Genomic DNA, 27,815 nt, shown 5'->3' with positions numbered 1-27,815 from the left:
GCGGGTCACACGAGATATAACGCAAGCCGGATACGAAGCTACGTAATTGTACACATCGGCCGTGTTTCTGCCGTGTTAATCTTTGTCGTACGAGTGCGTCGTGCGACCCTTAAGGTCGCGCTCCCCCGAGCACACCGCGGAAGTGCGAAATTAGTTTGGCGTAGCAAGAGGACGAAGTTATTCTACGCACCTGCATGCGCACACAATATCTAATTCCGCGTTACGGTTTGACGTCTGCGATTATTACGCAATTTTCGTGTGTCTATCAAGAAAAGTGCAGAGATTCAAGATATGTCCTTCGACTTTATCGCAACGAACGGTCGAGGAAAGGTATGTTTCGTACGACGACGAAGAAAGAATTTCTATCGGTGTCGGTTATACGTTCGTTTATTATTTTTTTTCTTTTTTTGCTTACTAGCTAAAAGTTGCTACACAAGTTTAAATAAGTCGTGCTATGAACGTGGGACATTTAATAATATTGATTTATGAATTTTATATTTACGGAAACTAGAGCGCAAAAGGTGTATCTTGATATTTTTATAAATTTACGTCTTTTTGTTGACGATGGAAAAATCTTGTTAATGGATAATACAATAATACGGTAATACAGGAGGTTCCCATTGTATGTACGTGCGATCACTGTTAATAACATTTGGTTAAATATATATAAAAAAAAGTATAAATAACTTTCCTCGGTCGATTCTTCATCCTTTTGCAAGATTATGCAAGACTGTGATAATCTCTAAATCTATTAAACTATGGCTGGTATTCATAGTCCGTTTTATATTTAAGATTGTCTTAAATACAATCTTAAGATGTCACGAACCAATCACAGATTAGCGTCTTAAGACTGTATTCTTGAGAGGGACCGGTCTTAAGAACGGACTATAAATAATAGACCGGTCTATGTGTTCTTTAATACTGGTAACCACCATTACCGCCGTTTTGTCTGTTGCTTCCGACGTTCGCGCTGTCACTGCCGCCGATGTTATTGCTAGGAGAATTGGCAAAGTACCCGCCGATATCGCCGCTTAAACCACCATCGTTATCTCGGCCAAATGATTGTCCGGCTGTAAAAAATAAAATTGACTCAACTAAAATTCTCAATTAAAAGTTCCACAAATAGAAGTTAAAGCGCGCAATTTGATTTATTTTTCTACGAAAATTATCTTCTCTCTTAAATTATTTTATTTAAACGGAAGAGAGAGGAAAAAAAGAAAAGAAGAGAAAAAAATCTGAGGTATATCAATACTTCAAAATTAAAATGATTAAAAGTACAATCTTTCAATAATGTAAGATATTTTACATACAGAATTTAATATCGCATTACACAAGAGTTAAAAGTTCTCTAATATATTCTTCTGAAATTTCTATTTGCCTTTCGCGCCATTTCGACTCAATTAAACAACGCATCTTATCGCACCTGGTCTTCCCGACTGATAACCACCGCCACCTCCGCTATTAAATCCGCCAGGGTTTCCGTCGCCGGGGCCACCACTCGAACGACCACCGTTAGTACCGCTTCCATTAAATCCTGAGTTGTTCGCGAAGCCACCCGCTTCGCTACCCGGTCGACCAGAAGAATAACCATCGTTGTTATCATTCGACCCGCCGGAGCTGTATCCTCCGCCGGCATTCGCTTCGCCCTCGTATCTAATTTGCGGTTTAAATCCATCCTGATCAGCCTCATACTCAACAATCTGCTTCCTACCGTCTGGAAGCAAAACGTTGAACTCGCCTTGAGCTCGGTCACCGTCTCTAGTCTCCGTGTGACTATACTCGCTACCGGTTTGTTGATCCTTCACTTTATACGAAAACTCGTATTTTGCCGGCTCCTGAAAAATAACATCCCTTCAAACACAACGCTGAAACGAAGATGGTTTGACGGAAATATCGGAAAGGACAAATATTTCTGAAGAAAACTACCGTTCTTCTCGGATGTTTGTCACGTTCGTTTCCGATCCAATTATTTTGACTCGTATACTTACAGTACTTCCCTCTTGCGCGTTGTCGTTGTAACCCTCACCACTACTTCCTCCTCCTTTTCCTCCCCTTCCGTCGCCGAAATTTCCTGCATTTCCATTTGGACCTCCAGATGGATAACCGTTAGCCCCATTGTTTACGAAACTTCCTCCGTTTGAGCCACCGGATGGATAGCCGCTATTACCATTTCCACCTCTACTAGGTGGACCGTAACTGGTTGACAATCCTCCACCGAATGCATTTTCATTTGGGACTCCGTAGTTGTTTGATGGTCCTCCGCCACTATTTCCGCCATTAAAGCGACCTTTGCCATTCGTATTTCCGTTATTTCCACCAGGTACGCCATAATTAGTCGAGGGACTTGCGTTGCCGCCGTTTCCACCCCTGTGATTTCCGTTCGCTCCGGGAGCGCCGTAACTAGTCGACGGTCTTCCTCCGAAACCACCCCCGTTGTTTCCATTCGCACCAGGAACGCCGTAGCCAGTCGAAGGCCTTCCTCCGTTTCCAAAACCACCCTGGCTGTTCCCATTCGCACCCGGAACGCCATAACTAGTCGACGGTTTTCCTTCGTTAGCCGCGTTTCCGAAACCACCCCCGTTCCCATTCGCACCAGGAACGCCGTAGTTAGTCGACGGTCTTCCTCCGTTACCTACGTTTCCGAAACTACCCTGGCTGCTCCCACTCGCATCGGGAACGCCGTAGCTGGTCGACGGTCTTCCTTTGTCGCCTCCGTTTCCGAAACCACCCCCGTTGTTCCCATTCGCACCAGGAACACCGTAGCTAGTCGACGGTCTTCCTCCATTGCCTCGGTTTTCATTAGAGCCACCGTTGGGAGCGCCATAAGAGCTGGAGGGTTGTCCACCTCCAAATCCGTTTCCTCGACCTAAACCATTTCCACCGGCGTTTCCCCTGACGGGTACGTCGTAAAGTTTCGACGGACCATCACCTGCGCCGTTACCGCTGAAACTTGTTGCGCCACCCCCGTTATTGAAATCCGGCGCCCCGTACTGAGTGGTCAGATCGGTTCGACCGCCATTCGCACCGGAGGAGCCCGCTCTTGGAGGTAGGTACGAATTAATCGGAGGTTCCGAACGAGCAGCCACGACCAGCATCATGATGAACGTTGCTCCGCTGATCTAATATGATGTAAATTTCGACGCGCCGTTATAAATGTGAAATTGACAAATCTTATAAAATTGAACGATCTTCAATTTTATGTCTGATTAGATTAGATAAATAATTGTATCATACATTTTCCGTTACTTTACTCTCTTCCTCAAAATTATATGATTTCTGCCACGTCACAAAATTAATTTTAGTAGCCAACTCTTATAGTAAGTTAAATCCTTTTATAGAAATGAATAATTTTTTATAGAAATGAAATTTCAAGTCTAATATAAAAAATATATATATATATGTGAAATACTTTTTCATGAATTGATCAACTTCTCAACAAAATTATTTCTAAACTCAGATATATTCGAAGGTACGTCCATTAGTTTTATATTTCATAAGCATTATGAAACTAGATATCATATTCTTCTCACCTTAAACATATTGGCGAGTCCCATAATACTTTCCAAGCAGCAAAAGGAAAATGGAATTTCTGTTACACTATCCCTCCGAGGGAGACACGCTCTCCCCAGCTCTGGTTGCTACCCTTCCAGCGTGGGATGGATTTCTCGAGGGAATGACAAACACTCCGGTTCGCTCCGCTCCTTATATATCCCGAGGCTCATCCGCGTTTCTAGATCATAGTTTGGTGCAATCGGCAAGATTTACAGCAACGTTCGACGCAAGTGTGTCACAAGATGCTACATGGGATCGATGGAAGAGAGCCGGATCGGCGTATACGTAAGCGTATGCTCACGAGCAGATTCGCGCTCTATATCTCGCCGATCGCGGACTCCCGTCCCATCAGCATTGCGCCGCGCGAATCGTTAACTCGTAATCATCTGGAGCGCCTCTAAATCGTCTCGCCTTTGACGCGGTCCTTGATATATTGCTCCGTTGTACCGTCGCGCGCGAAAGAAGTTAAAAATATATGCTCAGCCGCGTCTTTTCTCAAACTGCGCGATATAAAAGGGACTGAGGAACTACATTCTGTATGCATGAAAGATTGGACAACGCGTGTATTTCGTACTTAATTAATCATGATATATGTAACCGTACCATTTCATTAATTTTATTAATTTTTCCTCTGCCAGTAGAAAGATCAGAAAAGCTACGCTTTAAAGGCTTTCTACAATAAGCTATTAGTCGGTATCATAAGTCATGAGCTATAAAAATTGACCAATCACAGTCAAATGTGAAGAGAATATTCGACTGTGATTGATCAATTTTTATGACTTGTGACTTATGATACCGACTAATAGCTTATTGTAGAAGCCTATTAACGCAAAAGCTATCGAATCACAATATCATTATTCTATCGTTATCATATTTATTATTATTATCATGTTTCGAATGTGATAAAAAATTAGAAAGTTTGGTCCACGAAATCTTTGAATGTTTGTAAAAAAAAAAAAGTTTGTTGACTCTTCCTGATTGACGCGCTTAAATACCGGGTGATGTGCGCGTGAAATGCATGTCCTCAAATTGTAAAAAGCCTAAACGTCGCGACTTCTCCGTCTACACGTAGAACCGACGACGATCCACTCTGACGCAATACACTTGTATGGCGCAAACTTGCATAACGTATCCCGTCTCATCCAGTGTGCCACCGCTACTACCGTCACCTGCAATCGGTACGAATGCTCGGATTGCACAAATTTTCTGCAGACTATGTGCATGCACGTGCATACATTTGCATGCGTAGCACCAAATAAGTGCGCGAGGTCTCTTGAAGTGACTCTCTAAGCACTCGTTAATGTTCTTGATTGATCTTTTCAACGAATCGATTAATTTTTATTTTATTCCGTTTGAATCATACATTTCTTAAGTAAAGAATTTTTACTTGAGAATTTTAAAGAATTTTTACTTAAAATGAACTTTTCTGTGTACACACAGAAAAATGTTAATTACTTCAATTATATATTATAAGTAAATATTAGAAATATTGCAAATATTTTATAAGTTTATCATAGGCACCAAATTTATTCAAAATATATTCTGCGTTCTAATAATTTAATACTTAAATTAAAAATATTAAGTTAAAACGAAAACTTAATTTGCTTATTATATATATATTTTTTTCAATAAAACCTTATAATATTCTTTGAAAGAGTACAAATTCTTTCGAAAAACGTGATAATGAGTTTTTCTCAAATTCGTGATAAGTATATTTTAAATTATTAAGCAATTATTAAGGAAACATTCTTCATTATAGGTAACCGTTACTTGCTAAAAAAAGAGTGTAAATTAGGTAATTGCTTTTCTTAGCAATAGAATTTATATTTTTCTGCGTGCATTATTATCTTTGCATCTTTGAAATTCTCGATCCATTCTTTAGTGATGAAAAAAGAGTGAGAAAACAGCAAATACAATATGATGTAATGAGATGAAAAATCCTTTCGTTCGCTCGACGTTCGATTATATTTTACGAGCAGACACGACGAATGCAATCTCCTTGTGCGAACTGCGAATACACGTTGAGAGAAGATGTTTTGTGTGTGGCACACGATTCCTCTCTAGATACGTATCTCTCGGCTTTGTGTCATCTGTGTAAATGAGAACGTAGCCGTTCTATGTCGGCATACAAATCTCTACATTGCATTCCGATCGCCATCAATTATTCGCGTGATAATCCAACGTTGAGTTTTAAAATTTTCAATTATCAAAAAACACAATAATCCCCGCACAGTTTGCCACTGATTTTACTGATACTAATTATCAAATGTATTATATTACTTATTTTTAATAACATTAGCATATATTGCATATCATGAACAATTAGTTTGGAATTAAAAGATTTTTAAATTGAAAAAAAAAAACAAAAGAATAAGAGAGACGTGAAACATACAATTTGAAAACAGAAACGGAAAACTTGTTTCCTCTAATTGAAGAGAGGCGGAAATGCATTCATTCTTTTTTACATAGTCTCTCATGCTTCTTCGCGCATTCTCACATCTCGATTGTTATACAATTCTGTGCAATTGTTACACAACAGTAATAGTGCATAATTCACAAAATTATTAATTTATTTATATAAATTTAAAAATTATCGTTACATAAAAATAAATTGATAGGACAAAAATATAAAATTTGTTTGCACTGGTTGAATAAGTTTTTTTTTTTTTTTTTTTAACAAAACTAAATTAAAATTAATGGTTTATAAAATTAATTTAGTTACATTAAAATTAAGTAAAGTTCAAAATTACAAGTTATTTATAAATTTAATTTATATATGAAATAACAAAGAAGTATTCTTTTTTTTTATGTGCAAATGTCTTATAATTTTTTTCTTTCATATACATGAATTTTTAACTTTTTAATAAATTATTTAAAATTTATGTATTTTAAAAATAACTAATTGGAATGAGTTAAAAATAACTAATTCCAAATCAGGTTAAAGTTCTTAACTTTTTAACTTTATTATTTGACTTTTAATTTTTTAACTAATTACTACTCGACCCTGTTTATTTATAAACGCACGTTGTACGTCATGTGTGTGTGTGCGCATGTGTGTCGTGTCGTGTCGTTTCCTCCGCGTGTGTAAATAAGTGAAGATGGCCGCAACGCGGAGACAATCTCGTTCGGAATCGAGATAGGTACCTCGCTCTACAATGATCAGAATAAATATCAACAGGTTCTTACACACGTGCACGCTGATCGTCTGCAATCTCACGTACACGATAATACGTTTGATACACTCGTACATCAAGAGACTAGTGAACGATTGGTACGAGAAGCACACGTCCGCCAGGAGTGTCAGGATCATGCATCGCAGCGAGAACTTTTTGATAGTTGATAAGCCCTACGACATGTACATAAACAGTAATAATCCTGACAGAAAGGTGAGGACATCTTCGTTCGAGGCGTGCGATTGACGTGTCCAATTAAATCAGGCGTTAACGTTTTTCAGAATACTCTTCAGACGGAACTGCGAGAGATGCTGCCGGACCTGGTTAACCCACGACTGTGCCACGAGTTTCACTTTGTACATCGCTTGGATTATCCCACGAGCGGCGTCATGTGCATAGCGTTGAATAAAAGGGCGGCCAGAGCGGCATCGTTCGCCTTTGAAAATCACAAAGTGCAAAAGTTCTATCTAGCACTGGTGCATGGTCACATACACGAACCTCACATTGTAATCGACAGACCCATCGGTTAGCAATTAATTGCAACATTGTAGTAACGATCTATTTGACAAAGTCTCAATTCGACTTCTTTCTCGATCTAGGTGCAGATATTCGAGAGAAGACTGGCAACCATAAAATGTGTACGAGCGACAGTGCCTTTTGCGATAAGCCACGCAAGTCGTACACGACACTGGTAGTATTGGAACATGGGTATTGGAAAGGCAAACCCGCCACTAAAATCTTGTTAGCACCTGGCACAGGTAGACGGCACCAGTTAAGAGTACATTGTCATCATATTGGTCATACAGTTATAGGAGATTACACGTATAGCGAAGGAAAGGATGTAGAACCTCACAGAACCTACCTTCATTCTCTTAGGTTAGTTAACATAGAGCATTGCTGCTTGAAACGTACATAATTATCTTTATTAACGCTATATTTGCTTTCAAGGTTAATACTAAACTGTGATATTGAAAATATAGACGTGAGAACGACGGATCCGTTCGACGCCTCTACATTGTCTGATTACAAAGCGACAAATGTAACAAAGATCTTGGACGAGAATATATTTCGCGATATATACAAATTCATGGAATAAAATTAAGATGTTCTTGTTTTCTGTAACACGGGCTTATTCAATTACCCTGATACCAGATTCGTTCACTTCGAATTGGAAAGTGAGCCTCGGCAAGTGCGAGGCTAACATTACGCAAGCGTATCGCACGGAGAGTCTCCTATTTCTATAGAAATATATAGAAGTGGTTATCATGCTCGACCATGTGAATCCTAGAGCTGGCTGCTCGGTCGCATTCTCAGTAATGAGTCTGTGACCATCTATAACCGCGCAAACCTGTGAAAGTCAGTTATATCAGCATGTAATATGGCAATGTCTTTAAAATTGTTTTTACCTGATTAATGCAAATCACGCATAAATCATCGTTTTTACAAAGTTCGTGTAATTGCCTTCCAATGCTTCTCTTGCTTCTGCTTAGTAGTTGGATTTTATCTGGCTCTTGCAAATCCTCCGCTCTGAAAAGTGCACCTATCGAATCGATGATTAGCAATCCTATTTTACGAGCATTCATCAACACTGGAACGTCGCGTTGCAGGCAATCCTCCAATTTTTCCTGAAATTAATAAGTTGACAAGTTGTAATCTACATATTGCGTTAAACCTCAATTTTAATAGACAATATTTTAATTACAATGGTAGCTATGTGGCTCACAAATATCACATCTCCATTCACAGAATGAGTTTTAGCTATCTTTGAGTTCTCCAGCAATTGCTGCAACCGTTTTGAGGGAAAAGCAGCTTCTGTGCAAATGTATATGGCACCTGTTAACATTAGCAATTTCACCATAAACGTTTCATAATAATAGCATAAATATTTGAAGAAGATTCCAGATAATCAAGAGGGAATGTACAATATAGAAATCTACAGATTTAATATTTATCTCGAATTTATCTTCTTTTTCTAAATATATCAAGTGCTTTAAAATACATAGAAATAAAGACATTGAAATATAATATTCATATAAAGAATTCAAAGGTATAGTTTCGCGTTATAGAATTTTTTCCATTTGTTCTCAATCTCGAGCAATATATTTTTCCAGGCTATTCAAATATTACCAGCTTCAAGACCGTTCGCGGTTATCGGCAGTTGAACGGTGAGACACAATTGCAAAGCCAACTGTGACTTTCCGGTGCCAGCAGCACCATAAATCTGTGTGACACCTCTGCAAGGTATGCCGCCTCCGAGTTTTGCATCCAGTCTCGAGCAACCAGTCGTCAGAAACCTCTCTTTAATTGAGCCTGCATCCGTCACTAGCATGCAATTGCACATTACAAATTAGCCGGCGCGAATGTTAGAATGCTGTTTTGATTTAGTGATTCAAAACAATGTTACTTTATTTAGAACAAAGGTACGCTTTCTTTTCTTACAATACCTAATAGATCTTCCATTTCGAAACTGTGATTTTCGATATCTTTAATAGATCGTTCATGTCATTTACAGTGTTCGACAATTGATAATTTGAACAATCGATTTGAAATTAAACACGTTCTCGAGAGAAAATCTCTGATAAATCGAATGTCAGATGGTACATTGATGGTCGTTATTCTCCTCGCGATTGTAGCGCCATCTTTTGTCCGCAGCAAAGAATATATTTCGAACAAAGTAAAAAATATTAGACATCAAGTTTGTTCTTTTTAACTGAACTGGCTGCATCAGTTAATTGTTCCTCTTCCAACGTGAAGGGAAAAAGATGAATTAGCGCAAACGGTTCAGCAAAAAAAATAAATAAATAAACGTGCCTATTATCAACCAAAAAGTTGATTTTAACTGTCAAAAAAGGCATGTAATATATGTATTTTACACAATTCAAAATACTTCAAGAATTCTTAAATAATTACGTCCTATTTTTTGTACTTTTTTTTTCTTAAATATGTTTATTTAAATGGATCCTAAGAATTGGTTTATAATAGCCGTTACCATAAGAACTTGGTCAATCATAGTCGATTATTCTTTTATAAATTCTTACGGTGACAGCTGTTATAAACCATCCTCAAAAGCAAATTATCAACTTACTTTATTTAAAAAATATCTTTGAATTGACTCTACAGAACTTCAAATTCTTTTAACAATTAAAGTACGCACAAAAATAAAAATAAAAAGGGTGATTTCATGTCAATAACAATGTAACACATTAAAAAATTAATTTAATTAAAAAATTTTTCGTTATTAACATAGAATCCCCCTTTACCTTCTTCATTTTTATGCGTACTTTATGTAAAATAATTTGGAACTGAATTGAATTTACAAATTCAAAAATATTTTCTAATAAAAAAAATGTCGGTAATTTATTTTAGGATCCTCTTAAGAACATGTCGAAATATTTATCAATATAAATATTACATAATCTCATTCATTTTCTATTTTCCTCCTTTTGATACTTTTATTTTACGTTTCTTCACGTGTTTTTTTATCTTGACTTTCCGCTTTTCCGCCTGTTGTTCTTTGATTGCCTTCTTACGCGCCTAAAATCAAATAAAGATTAGTTTGCTATAAAACTAATAGATATATAATTACGCAGAATGAATAATAGATGTCTTACTTTTCGACTTTCGGGACTTTCGTTTCTGGGTCTAGCTGAATTTACGAATTTGCTCTTATTCTCATCCTCGCTGCCCGTTTCGCTTTCGTTCTCGCTGTCAGAATAATCATTGTCCTCGGAAGAGGTACATGAATCGTTTCCCTCCTCTATACTTTTGCTCTCTGCCTTGTGTTTGTTAGCGAGAATCTCGGGTGTTTCCGCAGGCTTGGACAAGTCTGCTTTCAAACCTATCAGCGTCTTGTAAATTAGATCTTTTCCAGACTTGGCGAGATTTATATCGCGTTCCACATTGATCACCTATGAAAAAATATGAAATAGAACCAAGCTGATGCATTGCATGCATTTGCAGTACCTGAGTCAATCTTTGGGGAATGTAAGCTTGCTTAAAAACCGCCTCCTCCACTTGTTGCTGTGGATCTTTCTCTTGATTTTCCTCCTGCATCCACATATTCAGATACTCGTCCATATTCTTTTCATTTACAGTTGGATCCGTTATGAAGTCGAACAAAGCTTGAAGTGACATAACTCCCACGTTGTGCTTTTTGAAAAATGCTGAAAAAATAATACACGTACATCAAATACATTTCTTCCTTTTTAACTTTAAATGAGAATACTAGAATGTTTCGCCGTCACACCTGTAATATTGCTACAGTCATTCCTGAGGAATTCCATCGCGTTACAATGATCACGATCTACTGCCTGCGAAACATCAATGACTACGATCGACCCGTCGTGATAGAGCATGTTATATTCGCTTAAATCGGCATGAACGAGCCTGCACTTGTTGTACATCTTCCACATAATTTCGATACACTCTCTGTACAACGTCCTCGACTTTGAATCCGTAAGTACGGCGTCTTTAAGTTTGGGCGCCGCCCAGCCGTCCAATCCCAAAAATTCCATGAGCAACAAATGGCCACCATATAAAATCGGGTGCGGCGCTCGGACACCACCTTGCTCCAGGCGCTTCAAATTCGAAAATTCCTTCTCCGCCCAGACCTTCACCATTTTGCGCGGATTGTGCAGGGAGTGCACGTGGTCGAAACGGTACTCGCCCCTGATATACTTCTCTCGATTTTTGAACGTCAGGATAGACGTTCGGTATATCTTGATAGCAATCTCGTCATCGTTCTTTGACCTTGCATAATAGACATTGGCCTCTTTCCCAGTCGAGATGCAGCCGTTTATCTCCGCCAGCACTCCTCTCTCGAACAGCTTGTGCAATTTGTTCTTGATGCGCGAATCCAACACGTTCTCAATCGTCGCATGATCTTTCTTGTCTTTCATTCTTATGCGATCTTTATCGACCCGTTTGTCGTTCTCGATCAGCACGTTGGCCACGTGGCCTGGCAATGAAGGACCCGCATATTTCTCCAAATTAATTTTATTGGCGTAACGGGATAACAGCTTGTGTTTAGGTTGATAATTCGTTACCTTTGTTGATACAGCCTGACTGTTGGATTTCTGTGAATCCGTCTTTACCACAATATTCTTTTCCTCATCCAAATCGTAATCATTGTTACAATAATTATCGTCCTCGTCGTCATCATTGTTCTCTTTACCGTCTGTAATGTGCAGATCAGCTACTTGTTTCTCAAGTAGCTTTTTAGGATCCACATTGAATACAGGCTTTGCTTTAAATCTATTCTGCCTGTGAAAAATGATTAAATGTAAACAATAGTTTTCTTTTGCAAAAATGGATACAATTGATTTGCGAATAACTTTATAAACGTTCTCAACCCTCGACTCCCAGCTACCAATCATTATTCGTTTGAGAATTAAAGGTATAAGCGAAATATATGGAACTTACCAACAAAGCAGCTCGTCCTCGTCAGCGTCGCTGAATTGCCCTTCCTCGAATCCTTCCATGACTAGATATCACCTCCAATAATTCGTTCCAATAACGATTACTTCGTGAATTGCACAATGTCTCAACGTTACAACACGTGCTCACACGTTGTCACACGTCTCGCAGGGTATTTATACTCTACACTTGTCCATATTATCTTCCGTCTCGCTCTCGCGTATAGTGAACCGTAAGCTAACCTTCCCCTAGAAGCACGCAATTAAGACCGTGGCACACGAAGCATTTTATTCAACTAAATTGTATGTCTACTAATCTTACCGGAGAAAGTTTTTTGAGTCATACAATCCTGTGAGATTAGTGCATTTATCGCAGTTTTGTACAATGAATAAATTATAACCACAACACCGGAACGGAGTGCGATTGGTGTACTTCACATTGAGCCTCAAGCACGGTTTTTAACAAACTGCTCAAGTCAATTTCTATATTTTCCGATGTTTGTTCCCTCTGTGCGTTTCACGTTCATGCTTAAAGCGTTGATCGTTCTTTTGTTTACATCATTATTTAAACTACGGAATTATGTGGAGATGACAGAGAGTAAGCTTTTTTTGATAATTTCCGCACCGATATAGTCCTCCAAATATCATGTAATTTAATTCAACTTTGTATCGATGTATTTTTATGTCTCTTCTCGAACTGATGTCATGAAATCGGTCGCACTTTTTAATTTCGTCAGAAATACGCAGGATGTTAAATTATTATATTTGTTAATTGTAATTTAAAAGCACATTTTCTGAATTGTTTATTGCACGATTATAGCATTAAATGTCATGTTTTTTAATAATTATTGTTAATACAATTATATAACAGTTTTTCATATAATTGATTTTTGCTTTGGCATAAATAGAATATATAAATAACAATACTGTATATATCTCACAAATAAATTATATAAAGAAATTCATAAACAAGAATGTTCAGAAATATACCAATTTACAGGAGTCTTATAGTTTTATCTACTTCATTTTTCTGCTTTATTATAATAAAGTAAAGAATGTATGATAATTTCATAAAAACTTAACAAGTGATGTTCTAAATTATTATTGACAAGGGTTTAATCTTATATGCTTGAACATTTGCAGATAAACATTGTGCAACTCAGAGTAGCAATATCCCATCATGGAGAGTATTATGCAGTCTATGCAAGAATGTAATGCTATTCGTTACACATCTTATAGGACCGCCGCAAAGATGCAGATATTACATAGGGAATTGAACAGTAAGTACAATTTTTCTGATGTAATATTTTTTTTACTATCGCTGGTTTTCTCTAGCTATTTTCTTTTATTTTTACTTAGTGACACATGTACAACTGGAATTAATAGCAGGAGTGTTTGAACGTCATAGACTTTCTATTACTGAAAATTGTGTCAATTTAGACCCTAGTGAAATCGAGGATGTTCTATCTGACATCTATTTTGCGGCGCAAAAAGAAAGTAATTTCAATTTTGACGTTGAGCTTGCCACCAAGCTTGCCACAAGTTATATTCTGAATACTTTTGACAAGTAAGTTTACCTCTATATTATAGAGAAAAAAAATATTCTTGTTTTAAAAATATCTTTATTTTTGAAATATTAAATATTAAAATAAGATTATTTAAACAGATAATTGTTTATATAGAAACATTTTGTATAATTTCATAAAAAATATTTTTTTTTATTATTTAATAATAATTTTTAGATAATTTTCAGATTTGAGTTGAGAGAAAAAAATATCAAGTAACAATATTTTCAGATCAAGAATTAAAATTGTTTAATACTATTATTTTTTTACTAAAATTTAAGATTAAATTCTTTAAGAAGATTAATTTTATGTATAAGCAAAAATATAATTTCTTGTATATGAAGTAAAATTATTGTTAAATAAAATATATTAGTTTTAATTTGATACTAATGTTTGATATTGTTTTTTCTCTCTGTATATTAATATCAATATACAAAAATTTCAGTTTTTAAAGTATTTCTCTTTTAAACACACACACACACACACACACACACAATAATTACAACAAAAAATAAAATTCCAATAATAATATGAAAATGTGCTTAACATTGCAGGCAAAGTACTAGAAATATTTTAGTATTTTCAGTAAAAGTTGCTTTGGTATTGCTAAGCAGTGGTAAATTACAAGAGAAATATGGATATTTATATCAACAGTTAGCCGATCACAATGCGTGTTTATCCCGAGCTGGTTTGCACACTTTATTAACAAATATCTGTAAAATAACAGAAATGCTGGGAGAAAGTATAGCATATGGATACGAACAAATTCAGTCGCATATAGACGCCTGTTTTGTAAAGGTATGATTTTGTTTCACTGTCTATTTAAAAAAAATACGAGTTCTCTTTAAATTATTAATAATTTTATCAATTTTATTTTAGTCTCAAGGTGGTCTTGGGGTTACGGAAGCAGAATTTGCAGCATGGATCATGCAGGAACCTCCGTTACTCGTTTGGATAACGACGTTCAATCGAATAAAATCAGCAGAACACAGTAAGCAACAAAATTAAAATATCACTTGTATTTGAATACAATAATGAATAATTTTTAACTTGCAGTTATACATAACATCAGATGTTCCTCGTGTAAGGTTACACCAGTACAGGGGCCAAGATATACATGTTTGAAATGTACGGGGTATCATCAGTGCCAGGAATGCTTTCTCTTAGGAAAAACATCGAACAAGCACAAATTAAAGCATCCAATTCGCGAATATTGCGTAAAAGTATATAATATTTAGATTTTTATTTTCTAAAATATGAAATATGTTATTGAGAAGCAATCTTTTTATAGACTTCACATCGCGAAATTACGAAGCTGATCCTTGAATTGATCAGAAATAAATTGAAATTGTGTCCTACCAGAACGGTCACAATGGAGGACTCGGTCGTAGACGCTGTCAGGTTTGTTGCACATACAAATTGCACTTTTGAAATTTTATAAACAATTATGCAATGTATTCTTTAGTGAAAAAACTTTTTCCACAGTAACGAAACCAGACGAACGGATTACGGCTCATTAAGAAGCACGGTTAAACGAAAAATTCTGAGTGATCCGCAAAAGGAATTACAAAGTATCATAATGCATTTGGAGGAGGAAAATCGACAATTGCAAATCGAGTTACTAGATATACAGGGCACCAAAGCAGAGAGGCTACAACGTCATAGAGCGACTATCGAATCTCAATTGCAGCGATTGAAAATGCTTAAGGTATAAAATACAAAGTAAAAAAATTATTTAAGCATTGTTCACTGAATCTAATTTTTACAGAAATACTTATTCACTGATACGGTCCAAACCCCGCAAATCATTACTCGTATGCAGAGCACTCCAATGCTGCCACCCTTATCATCCAGATTAACGGCCTTGCCTCTAGAATTTGAGTTAAGTCCGATTGTCAGGCAAGACAACACCAACCAACAAGAATCTAAATTACAACATAGAAAGGATAAATTAATGTTGGATAGTTTTAATACATCGTCACCAATAGAGCGTACGGCGGAGGAGACTAATGCCAACGCTCTTCCTTGCGCCGAAGAGGCTTCTACGAGCACTGGATTCGCTAATATACCAGATAACAATCGTATAGAATTAAGTACTTGGATTGGAGGTAAATACGAGGTATATTAAAACGATTAGAAAGAATTCATTATATGTAAATGCTCATTAAATTAGGAACAAGAAGGAGAGAATTGAGTCCAGCTGACAGTGGTTTCTCTCAGTGGTTGACTGCTGGCAATTCGAACTGTAAGGAAAATAATTACGCGGCCAACGCGGCAATTAGTAATACAGATAATGACACGTCTCTGATAGCGTCTCAGTCGCCCACTGGCATTCATAGAGATAATACGCCGTCCTCGCTGCAGCGCCCTGATAAACACTCGCAGCACAGTAGTTTGCAAAATATTCAAGGAGATCTTAATGATATACTAGACAGACTGCAAAATATGGTTGCCAATGATTGCTTTGACGGTAATACATGACACGCAAAATATACATTTGCAACTTATGTATAAATATGCATTTATAACTAATGTACGTACGTACTTTTTGCAGAATCGTACGATGGTAACGACAATTGTAAGTTGAAACGTGCCACTACAGAAATGGAAGATCTATTGACTGGCCTTATTGAAGGCATGGAATCTCGTAAAAGTAAGCTCACTACTATCGTCTGAAGAGATGCATTAAATATGAACTTAGTTATCGTACGTTTAAAAATTTTTATACCGCACCGACTGACTTTTATCTTACTTTGCAACTTTACTACAATCTGATTTGTTTTTTTAACCTTTGGATCGGCTACAAAGAAATGTATTTCGTTTCACGGATGATGCGCATAATGCATCATTTATTCTCGTTTAATACTCAATAACTACTAAGGATAAGTGATGCATCATGCGCATTATGAAACAGAATACACTCAAAACGTGCCATTTAACGTGACATTAGTATTATCCAAAGAAAATCAATGCATTATCTAATTATCCTAAGCAATATGAAGATTGCATTCGATATTACGCTAATCAAATAGCTAAGTATACTTGACGCTAATTGCGAAATGATAACTATCATATTTCAAAAAGTATTTTTCCATACTTTTACATATATATTTATTGTAATATCTGTGCAATCACGAAAGAAAAATCTATTTTGAAGATTTTTATTGAAAATGTAAGAAAAATGGATAAGTTTTATATAGTTCTATATTCAATATGAACTCTTAAAGAAAGTTTTAAATAGTCTTAATTAGTTTACTCTGGATAATTAGAAAATTACAATGAATCTCACTGTATCGTGGGAAATCATTTGTATGATTGAACTCCGTCCAATTAAATCACTGTAACGAGTAATTTTATTATCGCTATTCGCACATATACATATGCGCCTTGTACAAGACATTATAAAATAAGTGCCTTACAATCTATGTTTAAAAGTAATGTAAGTCGTCATATCAATTTTTTTACGACCCGACTAGATAGTTGATATATCGTGACGTTTTATAATAATCTGTATAATCGAAAGTAGAAAAATTTGTACGTGCGTAATGCCAGCATATGATACAAGAGTCTTTGAAATTTAATACTGAACAAAAATATATCGGACATTAACTACATGTCCTTCTCTAGATGTAGCGTATCAGTTAGATAGGTGATTTTGAGGAACCTAGAGAAATGCGTTTTCTCCGTTGGCCGATTCACCGTCCATGCCATCACGCGGATACCGCGATCGCGCCACCGTTCTATTACACGTCTGAAATAAAAATCGTGCATACATATACTCATTCTTATGAATATGTAAACATGAAATCGTGAAAAATCTAATTTAATTACTTACGGATTTACTATGTCCTTGTGCAATAGCACAGCAGAAACGCCGACGATGTAGTAAACAAAACGCGGTAGCAGCCATTCGTACAAAATTTCCAAGATGCAAGCTGCCAAATGTTTGAACGGGTTGTGAAATCGTACCGGCCCGGGCGTTTCCAGACCGGCGTATGACGCTCTCGAGAAAAAGTACGGCCTCCAAGCGAGACTCGAGACAATACGCGGGTTTCTCTTCCTAATCTAAATATAAAATGAATGATATATTTATAATAAATTCGAAATATTCAATTTAAGCTATTAATCAACGTTTAACACGCACCATGTATACTACAATAGGATTAAAACTTGACACAACGCCCCTCTGGAATAATTTTGGGTATTTCTCGTATGCATCCAAAACAACTTGCACAACATCCAGCCGCGATTCTTTTACGTCTATAATAATTCTTTGCTCGCTGTCCAGACATTCCTGCAGCGCGTCGTGTAACAGAGCAATTCTCTCGCCTTCAGAAAATTTGTTTCTTTGGCAAAACACATATACAAAATAATTTTTTTTCATTAAACTACTCCAATGATATAAGCATGCATTTTATACAACAAAATTACAGTTATATATATAATCATACTTAAGCGGGTGATTATAAGTTATATCAAATTCCCTCAATTCCTCCCATGTCATATCACCAATCTTTCCCATCTGGCCAGTGAGTCTTTCGATCGTTGGGTCATGGAATATTATTGGAATGTTATCCTTTGTTAGCCGTAAATCAAGCTCCACTGCGGTACAGCCCTTTCTTTTGCTCTGTAAAAAGCGCAGATAATGCAGCGAGAAATACATTTCTAAAAATGGACTTGTATGTTTAGTCGCAAAATAAATAAAACTATTACATTTAAAACTACAACAGAAATATTCAATGATTAAATAGGATGACGTGTTAATGTTATAATTCAGTAAAGAGCTCCTACGCCTTGCATTATTAAGCGACGACGAGTGTTAAACAAAGCCGAGACAACAAAATCAAGAGACACACAAGAGTTTAGTTCAAACAAAAATCTTAGGTACTAAATAGCTAAGCTATGTCCAAGTGTGTAACTTTACGTTTCGGAAAGCCAACAAACTGTTCTCGGGATAATCGTATCCTCCACCACGGTGGGCCACCACTCGCATGCAATATTGCTCTCCGTTACCATGATTTTCAGGCACGGAGTTATCTTTGCCCAGGTGGAGCGGATTCACGCCGAGCACCTCTTGCACAGTGTCAGCGGGCGGAGGGGAGACTCGTGCCAATTTCAGCGCTACCATGACAATCAGCGAGCCCCAGACGATCCAGGGAACGCAAAATTCATACAGGACGGTGACCAGCACGCTCATCGCAGTCTGGAGGAATATCCATAGCAAAGCGCCGTTCACGAACAGCTCCACAATGCGATACATCTTGACTCTCCGGGAGAATGCGTGCTCCTAGGAAACCCCTTCACGCCGCCTTGCCATACACGAGAGCGCGAGAGAGGACTTGATCGAGATGTTTATCGCGCGTCTTGATGCGTTACCTCAGATAAGATTATTGCTTCATAAATCACGATTGCAGCCGTGCGTCGGAAAACGTGCGAGGTCGAGCGCGATAACTCGCGTGACTCGCGCGGCGAGCATTCTGCTAGGGTGCGTCATTCTTCGTTTCTCACTCCCTCGCTCGAGTCGATTCGCAAAGTCGATTCGTTAATTCGTGCGAATTTCGTATCCACCAAACAATGACTGTGACGGGGGATGCTTCGTAAAATCTGAACGTCGGTCAGGGCACACGTTCCTCTTTTCTCTTCGAGACGAAATTATCTTTATTACCGTTATTCTTTTTATCTCTTTATTGTTCGCAATCTATCATTCGTCCTCGTCTCGATAAATCGGTTGACGCAACTTAATACGAGATCACGCAGCAACGAACAACACATTGGAATCAATCGGAATGAATCGAACGTCTAAACAAAAACAAAACTGTTCTCGCGACGCGAGTACGTGAACCCCGTCAACCCCGGACGCGTTCCTAAAATCAGTACAGGCCAAAAATCTCTCATGCGCAGATGACTCACCTGTATTTACAAGACTCGACCAATCGCGTGTCCGAAAGGGCACGCCACGTCTTTGTGTTTCTTCCGTCAGATTCGCGATTGGTTACCAAGGCAAACGTGCCTTAAGGTCAACCTTCCGGAGCAACTTGACTTAATCGCCTGTCAAATGTCACGTCACGATAATAAAAATAATTCGATGCTTCAAAAATAACATTATCCGGAACGATTGAATTTGAATTTATCATCGATTAGAGTTAAGAATTGGTCGAAGTGGTCCGAAAGAATAGACTCGACCTAAATCTTTTTAGGATCGATTACGCAATCACTCGACGTATCAGAGCTGATTAGAGCTATCTCGATTAAACATAGATTAATTTAATGGGCAATTAATTTGACGGAATTTCTTAAAATAAAATTTCTAATTGTATAATTTCGGTCGTTCCGAATCTATTTTTTTCCGTACATTCAACACATTTGCAATTCTACTTACACACATGTTGATAAAAATAGATAATAATGAGCTAATAATTGTACTTTGACCGTATGAACGTCTGCTCTCTCTCTCTCTCTCTCTTTCTTTCTTTCTCTCTCTCTCTCTTTTTCTCTCTCTCTTTTTCTCTCTCTCTCTCTCTCCATTGACGCAGCAAAAATTGTGTGCTAAAAAATGATACATTTTACTACGGAAGTACAAAAAACTGCTGGATCACGTAACCTCGCCTACGTTCCTATCATTAATAATTTTGCTCTTTCGGTAGCGTGTATCGCGTGATTAATGGATTTTTTTCTTTGATGTGTTTGTGCGTGTGCATGTTAAATCGAAAAACGATTTACATTTTTCGGGGTCAGGCAAAGGTATCAGCATTAATTTGACTCGCGAGTCATTCGAGAGCGTGTGGCCAATTTCTACGTAGACATGGCAGGAACAAAATCTAAGAAACCGAGCGCTCTCTCGAAGCTGTACCTGGCGTCGTACAATCTAATCCAGACTTTAGGGTACGTCCTGTAGTTTTCGCTAACATAAACAAGAAAATGAGTAATTACGAGGTTCATTGAACTTTTTCTCTCATATCCGACAATGTTTTGTAATGTAATGCTAATATAGATCGAGAGTTTATGTAAACACTTTCTCATCATTCCTTTCTGTTTATTACAATTTTCTTTACTAGACTTATATATATATTTTTTCTGAAATGCTTTGAAAAGAAAATCTCATTTGTTTCAGATGGAGTTATTTATTATATCAGATTATACAATACTACATCCAACCTTCTTCCGGTAGTACCTTGTGGGATAAAACCAAACTACCTGTAGTTGTTTTTCAGAATGCAGCTCTATTGGAGGTATTTAACATATTTTAGAACCTGGTTGAATGTAATCTGAGGCAGTCAGATAATCATTTAAGAAGGTGCTAAAGCAAATTATTATTTTTTTAATTAGAAAATATCATTGAATTAACTTCACAGAATTCCAAATTCTTTCATACACAATTAAAGTACACATAGAAATAAAGAGAAATTTTGTGTTAATAATGAAAAAAATTTTTTTAAGCATAAATAATTTTTTTAAGTTAAAGCCAGTTTATTTTAGTATGAAATTGCTTTTATGCCCTATTCATTTTTGTACATACTTTAATTACGTAAAAGAATTTGGAATTTTATAAAGCTAATTCAAAAATATTTTCAAATAAAGAAAATGTCAATAATTTAATTCAAGCCTCTTAACCTAAGTCTTTTAAGTCGTTTTGAATTTCTAATGGAAAAATTTTCAAATGGCAAAGGTATAATATATGAGAAAGTTATTAAAATTAAGACTAAAATTGAAGTAGATTAAAAATTTCATATTTTATATTTTCTGGTTTTTTATATAGATTTATCCCTTTTGTGTTGTATATAGTTCATTACAGTAGCTTTCTTTTTCAGATCATGCATGCAGCAACAGGGCTGATACCATCCAACGTTATGGTCACAACGTCTCAAATCTTCAGTCGGGTCATGCTCGTTGGAATAATCTTGGCCACTCCTGAGACATACGCTGCTGCGTCTCTAGGTCTTCCACTAGCTCTCATCGCGTGGTCCATTACAGAAATCATTAGATACTCCTATTATTTCTTAAATCTTATTGGCACTGTACCATATGCATTAATCTGGCTGAGGTACTTTAATTTTTTCCACTATCTTAACTTTGAAGTTATTCTTAGTGTTCTGTGAGATTGCTTTATAAAGTAGAAACATACTTCCAGATACACTGCATTCATCGTACTATACGTATTGGGCGTAACGGGTGAACTGTTGTGTTACTACGCCGCTGTACAATACGCCAGCGCTAATCCCGACGCTTGGAGTTACACCCTACCAAACAAATGGAACTTCACGTTTAGCTATTTGTACCTTTTGATAACAGTACTGCTACTTTACATTCCAGGTGAATATTAGAAACATGTATAAGCAAGCATGAAATTATGAATTATTTATTAATGTGTTTTGTTTACTGTGCAGGTTTTCCACCACTTTATCTGCACATGTTTGCACAAAGGCGTAAAGTACTTAACTCCAGTGCTACCGCGAAGAAGACACATTAGCTTAGAGAAGTCTGTACAATAATATTTTATTGTACATTTCTAATTATCATATTATCCTCATGGTATTTATATGTACAAAGAAAAAGATGGAAATGGGATTTATATGGAATATAAATTATAATATAAAAAATTAATATAAATTATAATACAAAATATTAAAAAATGGATATACATATGTATGTAAAATATTAAATACAGAAATATTTTATAGATACTTTTGTTTAAGTTGCTAAGTTTTAGTTTTTGTGATAATTTTTTTTATAGTAAAACTAAGATTTCTACTTTTGTCATGATTCATACAGCATTTGATATCCAAATGATAAATTTTTATACACAAGAAATCTTTTTTACTAGTCAGAGTTCTTAAAATAAAAATTCTATTGTGTTTGATTTCATAAAATTGTTTGCAGCCCTTTAATTTCATTATATTAAAGGATTCCTGTATTATCGACGCAGTTTAGAGAAAATAGAGAATCGTTGCAAGCCGGAAAATAGAAGGTTATGGTTCATGTATCGAAAGTTTGTTGTGCAAATTTAAAAAATATTATTCAATTTAATTTTATTGTTTCTCATGTGAGTCATAGTATCAAATATTGTAATTCGATTTTTTCTATCATTTGATAAAAACATAATGTCAATAAACAGAGAAACTCCTGTAATAAATTGCATAACCTTTAAAACTTTCACATTTATTATAATTTATCTACCTGTTCTAGATAAAGTATAATGAAGCTCACACAAGTGTTATACAAGCAACATATAGGCAGGCTTACTAAAAAATTGTGGTATTTAAAGCGAGAACGCAAAGTGGTGAATACCAAGGCGGAACAATACTTGTCAACATTGAATATTCCAGTGAGGGATGCCTCGGAGGTGGTGCAACCAAAGCAGATACGTCCAAAGTATTTTATTCACTAAAATTAATTTTTTTTTGCAAATATACTATATACATTAGATACTAATTGTACACTATACTTTAGAATATCAGTAGAGTTTCTGAAGCCGAGAGAAATAGCGTTTGACGAAACACATCCTGATTGGAAACCTGAAATTTGCCTGACATTTAAAGATCATAATGTTCTGCAAGAAGGATTTTGTCAAGCACAAATAATAACAAACACTGTATGTTTGCCGAGTAGTTCTTCAAATTATATCAAAGATTTATCACTGGAGCTACCCGAACATGTGGATAACATAGTAAAAAGGTAAAAATGATTTTATTGTATTACCTCATTTAATTATTACACATTTTATTATTATCTCAGGATAATTTATACTTCAAACATATTTGATGCTCATCAAGAAAAATTACCGAAGAGAAAAGATCCTGAAAGACCTGCATGGGTGTTTCCTAGAGATTATGGAATAACCAATAGCAGAAAAATGTTAGTGAGTCAAGATTTATGTGATATTTTGATATAGCAAAAATATTTACATTTATGCACTTATTTCTTAATAATCTTTGATATTTTTGTAGGCAAAACTTGTCTAGGAAATTCTTGCAACTTTGCGAGTCTTTGTCAGGTTCAGACATTGTACGAAAACGATGTATATTATATGATGGGATTACAAAATTAAACTTAGGTAGCTTAGCTAGACATTTAGACATTATATTACACTATATTTAATACAACTTAAATATTGCATAACATGAAAATATTTTCCCAGATAAAGAATCGGACCTTATCCAATTTATTTTACGATCAGATGTGACAGTCATGTCGACAGATCCTCTAAAACCGATAGAAAGTTCTAACGGCAGTATAGAAATAGATCTCCCAAATATGCATCCAATGCATCACACCATTGGTTTGGACAGGACAAATTTCTACAAAACTGAGGACATGTATCGTAAGTTTAACGCTCGGTATTTTCAATATGTATAATGTATTTCTAGTATCATAAATATATTAATTACAGCTGTCAGTGCAACATTACCTTTAAAAAACATCCACACCATTTTTGTGCACTATGATCCTGAGGAAGTGAAAACTCTGACGGAATTACCTGTGACACCAAATCAGATTTTTGGTCGCACATTGATAAAAGCGTATACTATGACGGCGTCCTGTGCACGACAAAGATTCGGTTCATCCGTGAAGAAACTGCCAGAACCCGTGACTGTGCAGTGCATTCAGTCAGATGGAAAGAACTACCACTTTTTCATATTTCAACTCAATTCATTAGACGCGAATGACGTCAGCGTGAAGAATTTCTGGTGCGCTCTACCGCCATTAACACTCTATGAAAAAGCTGAATACAATAATGGCAAGCCAGTAGTCGAGGAGTATAATCCGGAGGTATTCAAAAGAATACTTGCGTTTTACAGAAATGGATCTTAAATAAAATCTGCTAAGTTAAATAAAATCGTTAGCGGAAATTTTCTAATCTTTTCTACGAAGAATATGTTTCATCTCTAGCGTCAATAGCATACCAATTAATATACATCGTGGCAGTCACACAATGCTTAGAAGATTTTCGAAAAGGTTGCTCACTTGCACATTTGGATCGATTTCTTTCGATTTTACGCGGAGGCGATGATCCGGTGGTGGTTTTATTAGATTCTTCATAGAAGGGTATGGTTTGGAGTAAAAATATATATGACACAATGCCTGCAACACAATTTCTTTTTTTTTTTCAGAATTTAAAGAAATGTATGTATCTTTTAATCAATGTTTTTCTAACGAAAGTGATAGAACAGCGCGAAAGTAATAATGATTAATTAAAATAGTAATTGATTAAAAGTAATTAAAAAATTAAAGATAACAAGGATCTCATTATCTCATAATCTCATATATTACCTGTTCAGCTGTAAGACGTTTCGACGAATTGTAAATCAAAATCTGCCTGATTAAATCGATAGCTTCCGGCTGCGCGTCTTGAATAATGTTCTCCCATGTTGTGCCTTTATGATAAGGAAAGGTGATTTTGTTATAATCTGGTAACGAACTTAATTCGGGCCAGGATTCAGACGTAGGAGAACCCATGTACTTCAAAACGATGGCTAGTTGTTCGATGTCAGTCTCACCCTACAATTATACAAATAGCAGCATTAAAGTGATTTAATACTCTATTTCAGTCAGGAATGAATTATTTACTGGAAATAATGGGGAAGCGTTCAGCATTTCACCAAATATGCAACCGATCGACCAAATATCGATTGCGGATGTGTAATAACGTGCTCCATAAAGCAGCTCTGGCGCTCGATACCATCGTGTGGCGACTTGATGTGAATACGGCTTCGTACCGTCTCGCCACATCAATCTGCTCAAACCAAAATCCGCGATTTTCAGAATACCTTTATCGCTTATCAACAAATTCGCAGGTTTCAAATCCTACAATAATATTCCAAACTAAGAGTTAAACATTTTAGAATATGATTCCGTACATCTGTATCCCTAAGATAAAAACCTATATACCCTGTGTATTATATTCTTGCTATGCACGTATGCAATACCCTCAAACAACATTTTCATGTACGTTTTGATTTGCGCTAATGTCAAGGATATCTCAGAGTCTCTTAATAGTTCCCAGAGACCTGTTGGCATATATTCGAACACCATTACGAAGTCTAAACCGTTTGGAAAAGCATCCAGCAGTTCCACAACCTGGAAACAAATGGCTATAAATGCAAATTTCATTGAATTGATACAGGGAAGTCTCAGTGAACGCTTTAAATGTTAATTCTCGTTTATTTGGAGAAAACTAAAATGCCAGATAAAGGAACGTACGTAAGGATGCTTGAGTTGCTGTAGACTTTTTACTTCACGTATGATGGATATGGGCAGACCACCCTCGCTCTTTTTAATCAGGATCTTCTTCAGTGCCACTTCCTCATCTCTGGATTTGTCATATGCTTTCAGGACCAAGCCTTGCGCTCCTTCGCCAATCTGACCATTAATATCATATTTCTCCATATTCTATTTTGTTCAGAAATTTATATCATCAAAATTATGAATAACAGTATATTATTACTGTTAATTGCATATAATAATGGACAATACATTGATCAATGAATTATATGCAATTAACTCTAAATATAATTAGAAATATACCATGTGTATTTTACGAAAAACGAAAAATAATTATCAATGCACGATATAATTATTCTGCGGCGCAGACAAGCGCAGAATATAAGCGTGCTTTACAGTTTCCATGGTTACCAGTATGAAAGAGAAGGAGCAGAGTACGAAAGGAGCGGGTAAAACAAACGGGCACGTGATCGCTTCGTAGCGCATGCGCGACTGTCTGTCAAAATTATCATATGTTGTATCGTATTTTGCGAGTAGCATACTTTATGCAGTCAAACGCGCGATAAGAATAATTTTCTTCAATTGATAGTTTAAGACAAGTTAACGACTGTGTGCCCAAGTTGTACTTTCTGTGAATGGCACATGCATACGTTAGGTTAGGTTAGGAAAATACGGTGTTGTATGAGAAACACGGGGTGCGTAGACACGTAGGTGAACTGCGCGCAATCGAGTCGAAAAGCGATACAACGATGAAGCAACAGATAATTGATTCCAAGGCGAATCCTAGCACGACCGGGGAAGCCGATGACTGTCTCTTCGAGTATCTACACGCCGAGCTGGTCAACTACGTCTTGAGCAGATCGTCCAACACCGCGGTGAGTAATTGAATGCGAGAGTGATGGGCGACAAAAGTCCTGTTGTTTACCGCAAAAGAGTTTTGTCCGACGTGTTGTTTCCAACAGGATGGCGAGGAGGAACTCTCGCGTTTGGAGTGGATGGGATTCAGCGTCGGGTACAGAATTATCGAACGACTAACGAGAGAGTGGAGCAGGTTCAAGGATGAACTGGACATGATCAAGTTTATCTGCACGGACTTCTGGTCCAGTCTGTATCACAAACAGATTGATAATCTCAGAACTAACCACCACGGGGTGTACGTGTTACAAGACAACGCCTTCAGGTTGTTAGATAAAGTCGGCACGAGCAACAGCAAACAATATCTCAAGGAGAGCCCACGTTTGCTGGCTTTCACATGCGGCCTCCTCCGTGGTAGTTTAGCGAATCTTGGCATTATTAGCACCGTTACAGCGGAAACCACCACGTTACCGAGCTGCAAGTTTCACGTTCAAGTTCAAAAGATTTAATAGCCATTCTGAACAACTTGAGAAATAAGGTGCAGAAGTGTAAAAAGGTATATATAACAAAATATCTCTCATATGACATATAAAGAGGAATATAATAGGTATTCGTCGTACATCATATTTTTATTGTATTTAATGGAAAGAAAATTAATATTCTGAAAAATAAAATAATTCCAAAATTCGCGCAATGCATATTTGTCTGTAAGTTCAAATAAAAATCGATTCCAGAATTATATTTGACATAAGATATTAATATATATCTATATTCTCAATAATTTCATAAATCATCTTTATTTTTTATTTTGTTTATATGTATATTTGCACTTACATTTATTTATAAAATTATTTCAAAAGTAAAATGTTTAAAATGTATAAATGCTTAAACTGTATAAACAATGTGACATTATGAAAAATTATATCACTGATTTAATAGCAAGATCTATAAGTAGATGTGTAAATTTGATGTTGACAATTTTTTAAGCATCTTGTATAAATTATTGGTACCATTTATACAAATATAAATATTGATAA

At 36.3% G+C, this 27,815-nt stretch overlaps 10 protein-coding genes across 15 annotated transcripts in view; 5 read left to right on the top strand and 5 right to left on the bottom strand.

Moving 5' to 3' along the window:
- LOC105200202 (dystrotelin) overlaps positions 1–18,428 on the top strand; it is a 110,485-nt gene extending 92,057 nt beyond the window's left edge. Inside the window, exons 1-11 of one of the 3 annotated variants that reach the window (XM_011167639.3) lie at positions 12,611–12,737; positions 13,283–13,419; positions 13,499–13,706; positions 14,259–14,502; positions 14,584–14,695; positions 14,761–14,927; positions 14,996–15,105; positions 15,190–15,412; positions 15,473–15,812; positions 15,878–16,174; positions 16,259–18,428. In XM_011167639.3, coding sequence (XP_011165941.1) covers positions 13,320–13,419; positions 13,499–13,706; positions 14,259–14,502; positions 14,584–14,695; positions 14,761–14,927; positions 14,996–15,105; positions 15,190–15,412; positions 15,473–15,812; positions 15,878–16,174; positions 16,259–16,380 — 1,923 coding nt within the window. In that variant the 5' untranslated portion in view covers positions 12,611–12,737; positions 13,283–13,319 and the 3' untranslated portion in view covers positions 16,381–18,428. Of the gene's footprint in view, positions 1–12,610; positions 12,788–13,282; positions 13,420–13,498; positions 13,707–14,258; positions 14,503–14,583; positions 14,696–14,760; positions 14,928–14,995; positions 15,106–15,189; positions 15,413–15,472; positions 15,813–15,877; positions 16,175–16,258 lie in introns of those variants that run through there. The other 2 variants (XM_039456124.1, XM_039456123.1) reach the window with 2 other exon arrangements.
- LOC105200198 (pro-resilin) lies at positions 374–5,008 on the bottom strand. The gene is made up of 4 exons (XM_011167631.3): positions 3,531–5,008; positions 1,989–3,119; positions 1,424–1,835; positions 374–1,070 (listed from the first exon to the last, which is right to left on the bottom strand). Exons 1-4 carry the CDS (start codon positions 3,552–3,554, stop codon positions 916–918), a joined length of 1,722 nt encoding a protein of 573 aa, XP_011165933.1. The 5' UTR covers positions 3,555–5,008; the 3' UTR covers positions 374–915.
- LOC105200199 (RNA pseudouridylate synthase domain-containing protein 1) lies at positions 6,614–7,847 on the top strand. Its single transcript, XM_011167633.3, has 4 exons — positions 6,614–6,938; positions 7,007–7,250; positions 7,325–7,601; positions 7,674–7,847. The coding sequence occupies exons 1-4, from the start codon at positions 6,708–6,710 to the stop codon at positions 7,819–7,821; spliced, it is 900 nt and encodes a 299-aa protein (XP_011165935.1). The 5' UTR covers positions 6,614–6,707; the 3' UTR covers positions 7,822–7,847.
- Positions 7,624–9,355, bottom strand: LOC105200200 (DNA repair protein XRCC3). 2 transcript variants are annotated; one of them, XM_011167637.3, is made up of 5 exons: positions 9,170–9,355; positions 8,853–9,047; positions 8,428–8,558; positions 8,132–8,350; positions 7,624–8,073 (listed from the first exon to the last, which is right to left on the bottom strand). In XM_011167637.3, exons 1-5 carry the CDS (start codon positions 9,183–9,185, stop codon positions 7,855–7,857), a joined length of 780 nt encoding a protein of 259 aa, XP_011165939.1. In that variant the 5' UTR covers positions 9,186–9,355; the 3' UTR covers positions 7,624–7,854. The 2 variants fall into 2 exon arrangements, with proteins under 2 accessions (XP_011165939.1, XP_039312061.1); XM_039456127.1 differs by lacking the exon at positions 9,170–9,355 and having other exon boundaries at positions 8,853–9,099.
- On the bottom strand, positions 9,189–12,594 carry LOC105200201 (serine/threonine-protein kinase RIO1). The gene is made up of 6 exons (XM_011167638.3): positions 12,462–12,594; positions 12,147–12,388; positions 10,972–11,987; positions 10,689–10,888; positions 10,337–10,633; positions 9,189–10,259 (listed from the first exon to the last, which is right to left on the bottom strand). The coding sequence occupies exons 2-6, from the start codon at positions 12,203–12,205 to the stop codon at positions 10,155–10,157; spliced, it is 1,677 nt and encodes a 558-aa protein (XP_011165940.1). The 5' UTR covers positions 12,206–12,388; positions 12,462–12,594; the 3' UTR covers positions 9,189–10,154.
- LOC105200203 (glycerophosphodiester phosphodiesterase 1) lies at positions 17,035–19,584 on the bottom strand. The gene is made up of 5 exons (XM_011167641.3): positions 18,629–19,584; positions 18,156–18,331; positions 17,849–18,050; positions 17,540–17,769; positions 17,035–17,455 (listed from the first exon to the last, which is right to left on the bottom strand). Exons 1-5 carry the CDS (start codon positions 18,962–18,964, stop codon positions 17,314–17,316), a joined length of 1,086 nt encoding a protein of 361 aa, XP_011165943.2. The 5' UTR covers positions 18,965–19,584; the 3' UTR covers positions 17,035–17,313.
- Positions 19,585–19,618: 34 nt separating this feature from the next.
- LOC105200204 (very-long-chain (3R)-3-hydroxyacyl-CoA dehydratase 2) lies at positions 19,619–22,338 on the top strand. Its single transcript, XM_011167642.3, has 5 exons — positions 19,619–20,586; positions 20,816–20,933; positions 21,513–21,745; positions 21,833–22,014; positions 22,089–22,338. The coding sequence occupies exons 1-5, from the start codon at positions 20,507–20,509 to the stop codon at positions 22,169–22,171; spliced, it is 696 nt and encodes a 231-aa protein (XP_011165944.1). The 5' UTR covers positions 19,619–20,506; the 3' UTR covers positions 22,172–22,338.
- Positions 22,339–22,477: 139 nt separating this feature from the next.
- On the top strand, positions 22,478–24,559 carry LOC105200192 (39S ribosomal protein L37, mitochondrial). The gene is made up of 7 exons (XM_011167622.3): positions 22,478–22,744; positions 22,888–23,073; positions 23,152–23,376; positions 23,437–23,556; positions 23,649–23,755; positions 23,840–24,022; positions 24,092–24,559. The coding sequence occupies exons 2-7, from the start codon at positions 22,898–22,900 to the stop codon at positions 24,511–24,513; spliced, it is 1,233 nt and encodes a 410-aa protein (XP_011165924.1). The 5' UTR covers positions 22,478–22,744; positions 22,888–22,897; the 3' UTR covers positions 24,514–24,559.
- LOC105200194 (cyclin-dependent kinase 20) lies at positions 24,379–26,361 on the bottom strand. Of its 3 annotated transcripts, none has more exons than XM_039456125.1 (7): positions 26,227–26,361; positions 25,903–26,091; positions 25,591–25,779; positions 25,270–25,506; positions 24,973–25,200; positions 24,606–24,783; positions 24,379–24,520 (listed from the first exon to the last, which is right to left on the bottom strand). In XM_039456125.1, the coding sequence occupies exons 1-6, from the start codon at positions 26,227–26,229 to the stop codon at positions 24,628–24,630; spliced, it is 1,002 nt and encodes a 333-aa protein (XP_039312059.1). In that variant the 5' UTR covers positions 26,230–26,361; the 3' UTR covers positions 24,379–24,520; positions 24,606–24,627. The 3 variants fall into 3 exon arrangements, with proteins under 3 accessions (XP_039312059.1, XP_039312060.1, XP_011165926.1); XM_039456126.1 differs by having other exon boundaries at positions 24,391–24,523; XM_011167624.3 differs by lacking the exon at positions 24,379–24,520 and having other exon boundaries at positions 24,529–24,783.
- Positions 26,362–26,374: 13 nt separating this feature from the next.
- On the top strand, positions 26,375–27,517 carry LOC105200195 (trafficking protein particle complex subunit 6b). Its single transcript, XM_011167625.3, has 2 exons — positions 26,375–26,798; positions 26,886–27,517. Exons 1-2 carry the CDS (start codon positions 26,673–26,675, stop codon positions 27,285–27,287), a joined length of 528 nt encoding a protein of 175 aa, XP_011165927.1. The 5' UTR covers positions 26,375–26,672; the 3' UTR covers positions 27,288–27,517.
- Positions 27,518–27,815: the final 298 nt, after the last annotated feature.

Source organism: Solenopsis invicta, chromosome 12 (genome assembly GCF_016802725.1).
Source record: "Solenopsis invicta isolate M01_SB chromosome 12, UNIL_Sinv_3.0, whole genome shotgun sequence".
NCBI classification, from domain to species: Eukaryota; Metazoa; Arthropoda; class Insecta; order Hymenoptera; family Formicidae; genus Solenopsis; species Solenopsis invicta.
The sequence above is the reverse complement of the archived record's forward strand: the minus strand, read 5'-3'. Positions and strand labels throughout refer to the sequence as shown.

Bases quoted from the DNA above. Each gene is read 5' to 3' on its own strand.
- LOC105200195 (XM_011167625.3), top strand. From the start codon at position 26,673: ATGAAGCAACAGATAATTGATTCCAAGGCGAATCCTAGCACGACCGGG. The intron at 26,799-26,885 runs GTGAGTAATTGA...TGTTTCCAACAG, and splicing joins GCAGATCGTCCAACACCGCG to GATGGCGAGGAGGAACTCTC.
- LOC105200198 (XM_011167631.3), bottom strand. From the start codon at position 3,554: ATGGGACTCGCCAATATGTTTAAG. The intron at 3,120-3,530 runs GTGAGAAGAATA...ACATCATATTAG, and splicing joins GACTCGCCAATATGTTTAAG to ATCAGCGGAGCAACGTTCAT. The intron at 1,836-1,988 runs GTAAGTATACGA...GTTATTTTTCAG, and splicing joins ACGCGCAAGAGGGAAGTACT to GAGCCGGCAAAATACGAGTT.
- LOC105200200 (XM_039456127.1), bottom strand. From the start codon at position 9,066: ATGTGCAATTGCATGCTAGTGACGGATGCAGGCTCAATTAAAGAGAGG. The intron at 8,559-8,852 runs GTAATATTTGAA...TAATGTTAACAG, and splicing joins CGCGAACGGTCTTGAAGCTG to GTGCCATATACATTTGCACA. The intron at 8,351-8,427 runs GTAATTAAAATA...TATTAATTTCAG, and splicing joins TGAGCCACATAGCTACCATT to GAAAAATTGGAGGATTGCCT.
- LOC105200201 (XM_011167638.3), bottom strand. From the start codon at position 12,205: ATGGAAGGATTCGAGGAAGGGCAATTCAGCGACGCTGACGAGGACGAG. The intron at 10,889-10,971 runs GTGTGACGGCGA...TTATTTTTTCAG, and splicing joins TGACTGTAGCAATATTACAG to CATTTTTCAAAAAGCACAAC. The intron at 10,260-10,336 runs GTAAGACATCTA...ATTTGATTTTAG, and splicing joins AAAGTCCCGAAAGTCGAAAA to GCGCGTAAGAAGGCAATCAA.
- LOC105200194 (XM_039456125.1), bottom strand. The intron at 25,201-25,269 runs GTAAATAATTCA...GTATAATTGTAG, and splicing joins ACGCTTCCCCATTATTTCCA to GGTGAGACTGACATCGAACA. The intron at 24,784-24,972 runs GTAATATATGAG...ATTGTGTTGCAG, and splicing joins AACGTCTTACAGCTGAACAG to GCATTGTGTCATATATATTT.
- LOC105200199 (XM_011167633.3), top strand. From the start codon at position 6,708: ATGATCAGAATAAATATCAACAGGTTCTTACACACGTGCACGCTGATC. The intron at 7,251-7,324 runs GTTAGCAATTAA...TTCTCGATCTAG, and splicing joins TGTAATCGACAGACCCATCG to GTGCAGATATTCGAGAGAAG. The intron at 7,602-7,673 runs GTTAGTTAACAT...TTTGCTTTCAAG, and splicing joins ACCTACCTTCATTCTCTTAG to GTTAATACTAAACTGTGATA.
- LOC105200192 (XM_011167622.3), top strand. From the start codon at position 22,898: ATGAAGCTCACACAAGTGTTATACAAGCAACATATAGGCAGGCTTACT. The intron at 23,756-23,839 runs GTAGCTTAGCTA...ATATTTTCCCAG, and splicing joins GATTACAAAATTAAACTTAG to ATAAAGAATCGGACCTTATC. The intron at 24,023-24,091 runs GTAAGTTTAACG...TATTAATTACAG, and splicing joins CAAAACTGAGGACATGTATC to CTGTCAGTGCAACATTACCT.
- LOC105200204 (XM_011167642.3), top strand. From the start codon at position 20,507: ATGGCAGGAACAAAATCTAAGAAACCGAGCGCTCTCTCGAAGCTGTAC. The intron at 20,587-20,815 runs GTACGTCCTGTA...CATTTGTTTCAG, and splicing joins AATCTAATCCAGACTTTAGG to ATGGAGTTATTTATTATATC. The intron at 20,934-21,512 runs GTATTTAACATA...TTTCTTTTTCAG, and splicing joins AGAATGCAGCTCTATTGGAG to ATCATGCATGCAGCAACAGG.
- LOC105200203 (XM_011167641.3), bottom strand. From the start codon at position 18,964: ATGTATCGCATTGTGGAGCTGTTCGTGAACGGCGCTTTGCTATGGATA. The intron at 18,332-18,628 runs GTAAAGTTACAC...CGCTTTTTACAG, and splicing joins GTTTGTTGGCTTTCCGAAAC to AGCAAAAGAAAGGGCTGTAC. The intron at 17,770-17,848 runs GTGCGTGTTAAA...TTTTATATTTAG, and splicing joins ATCCTATTGTAGTATACATG to ATTAGGAAGAGAAACCCGCG.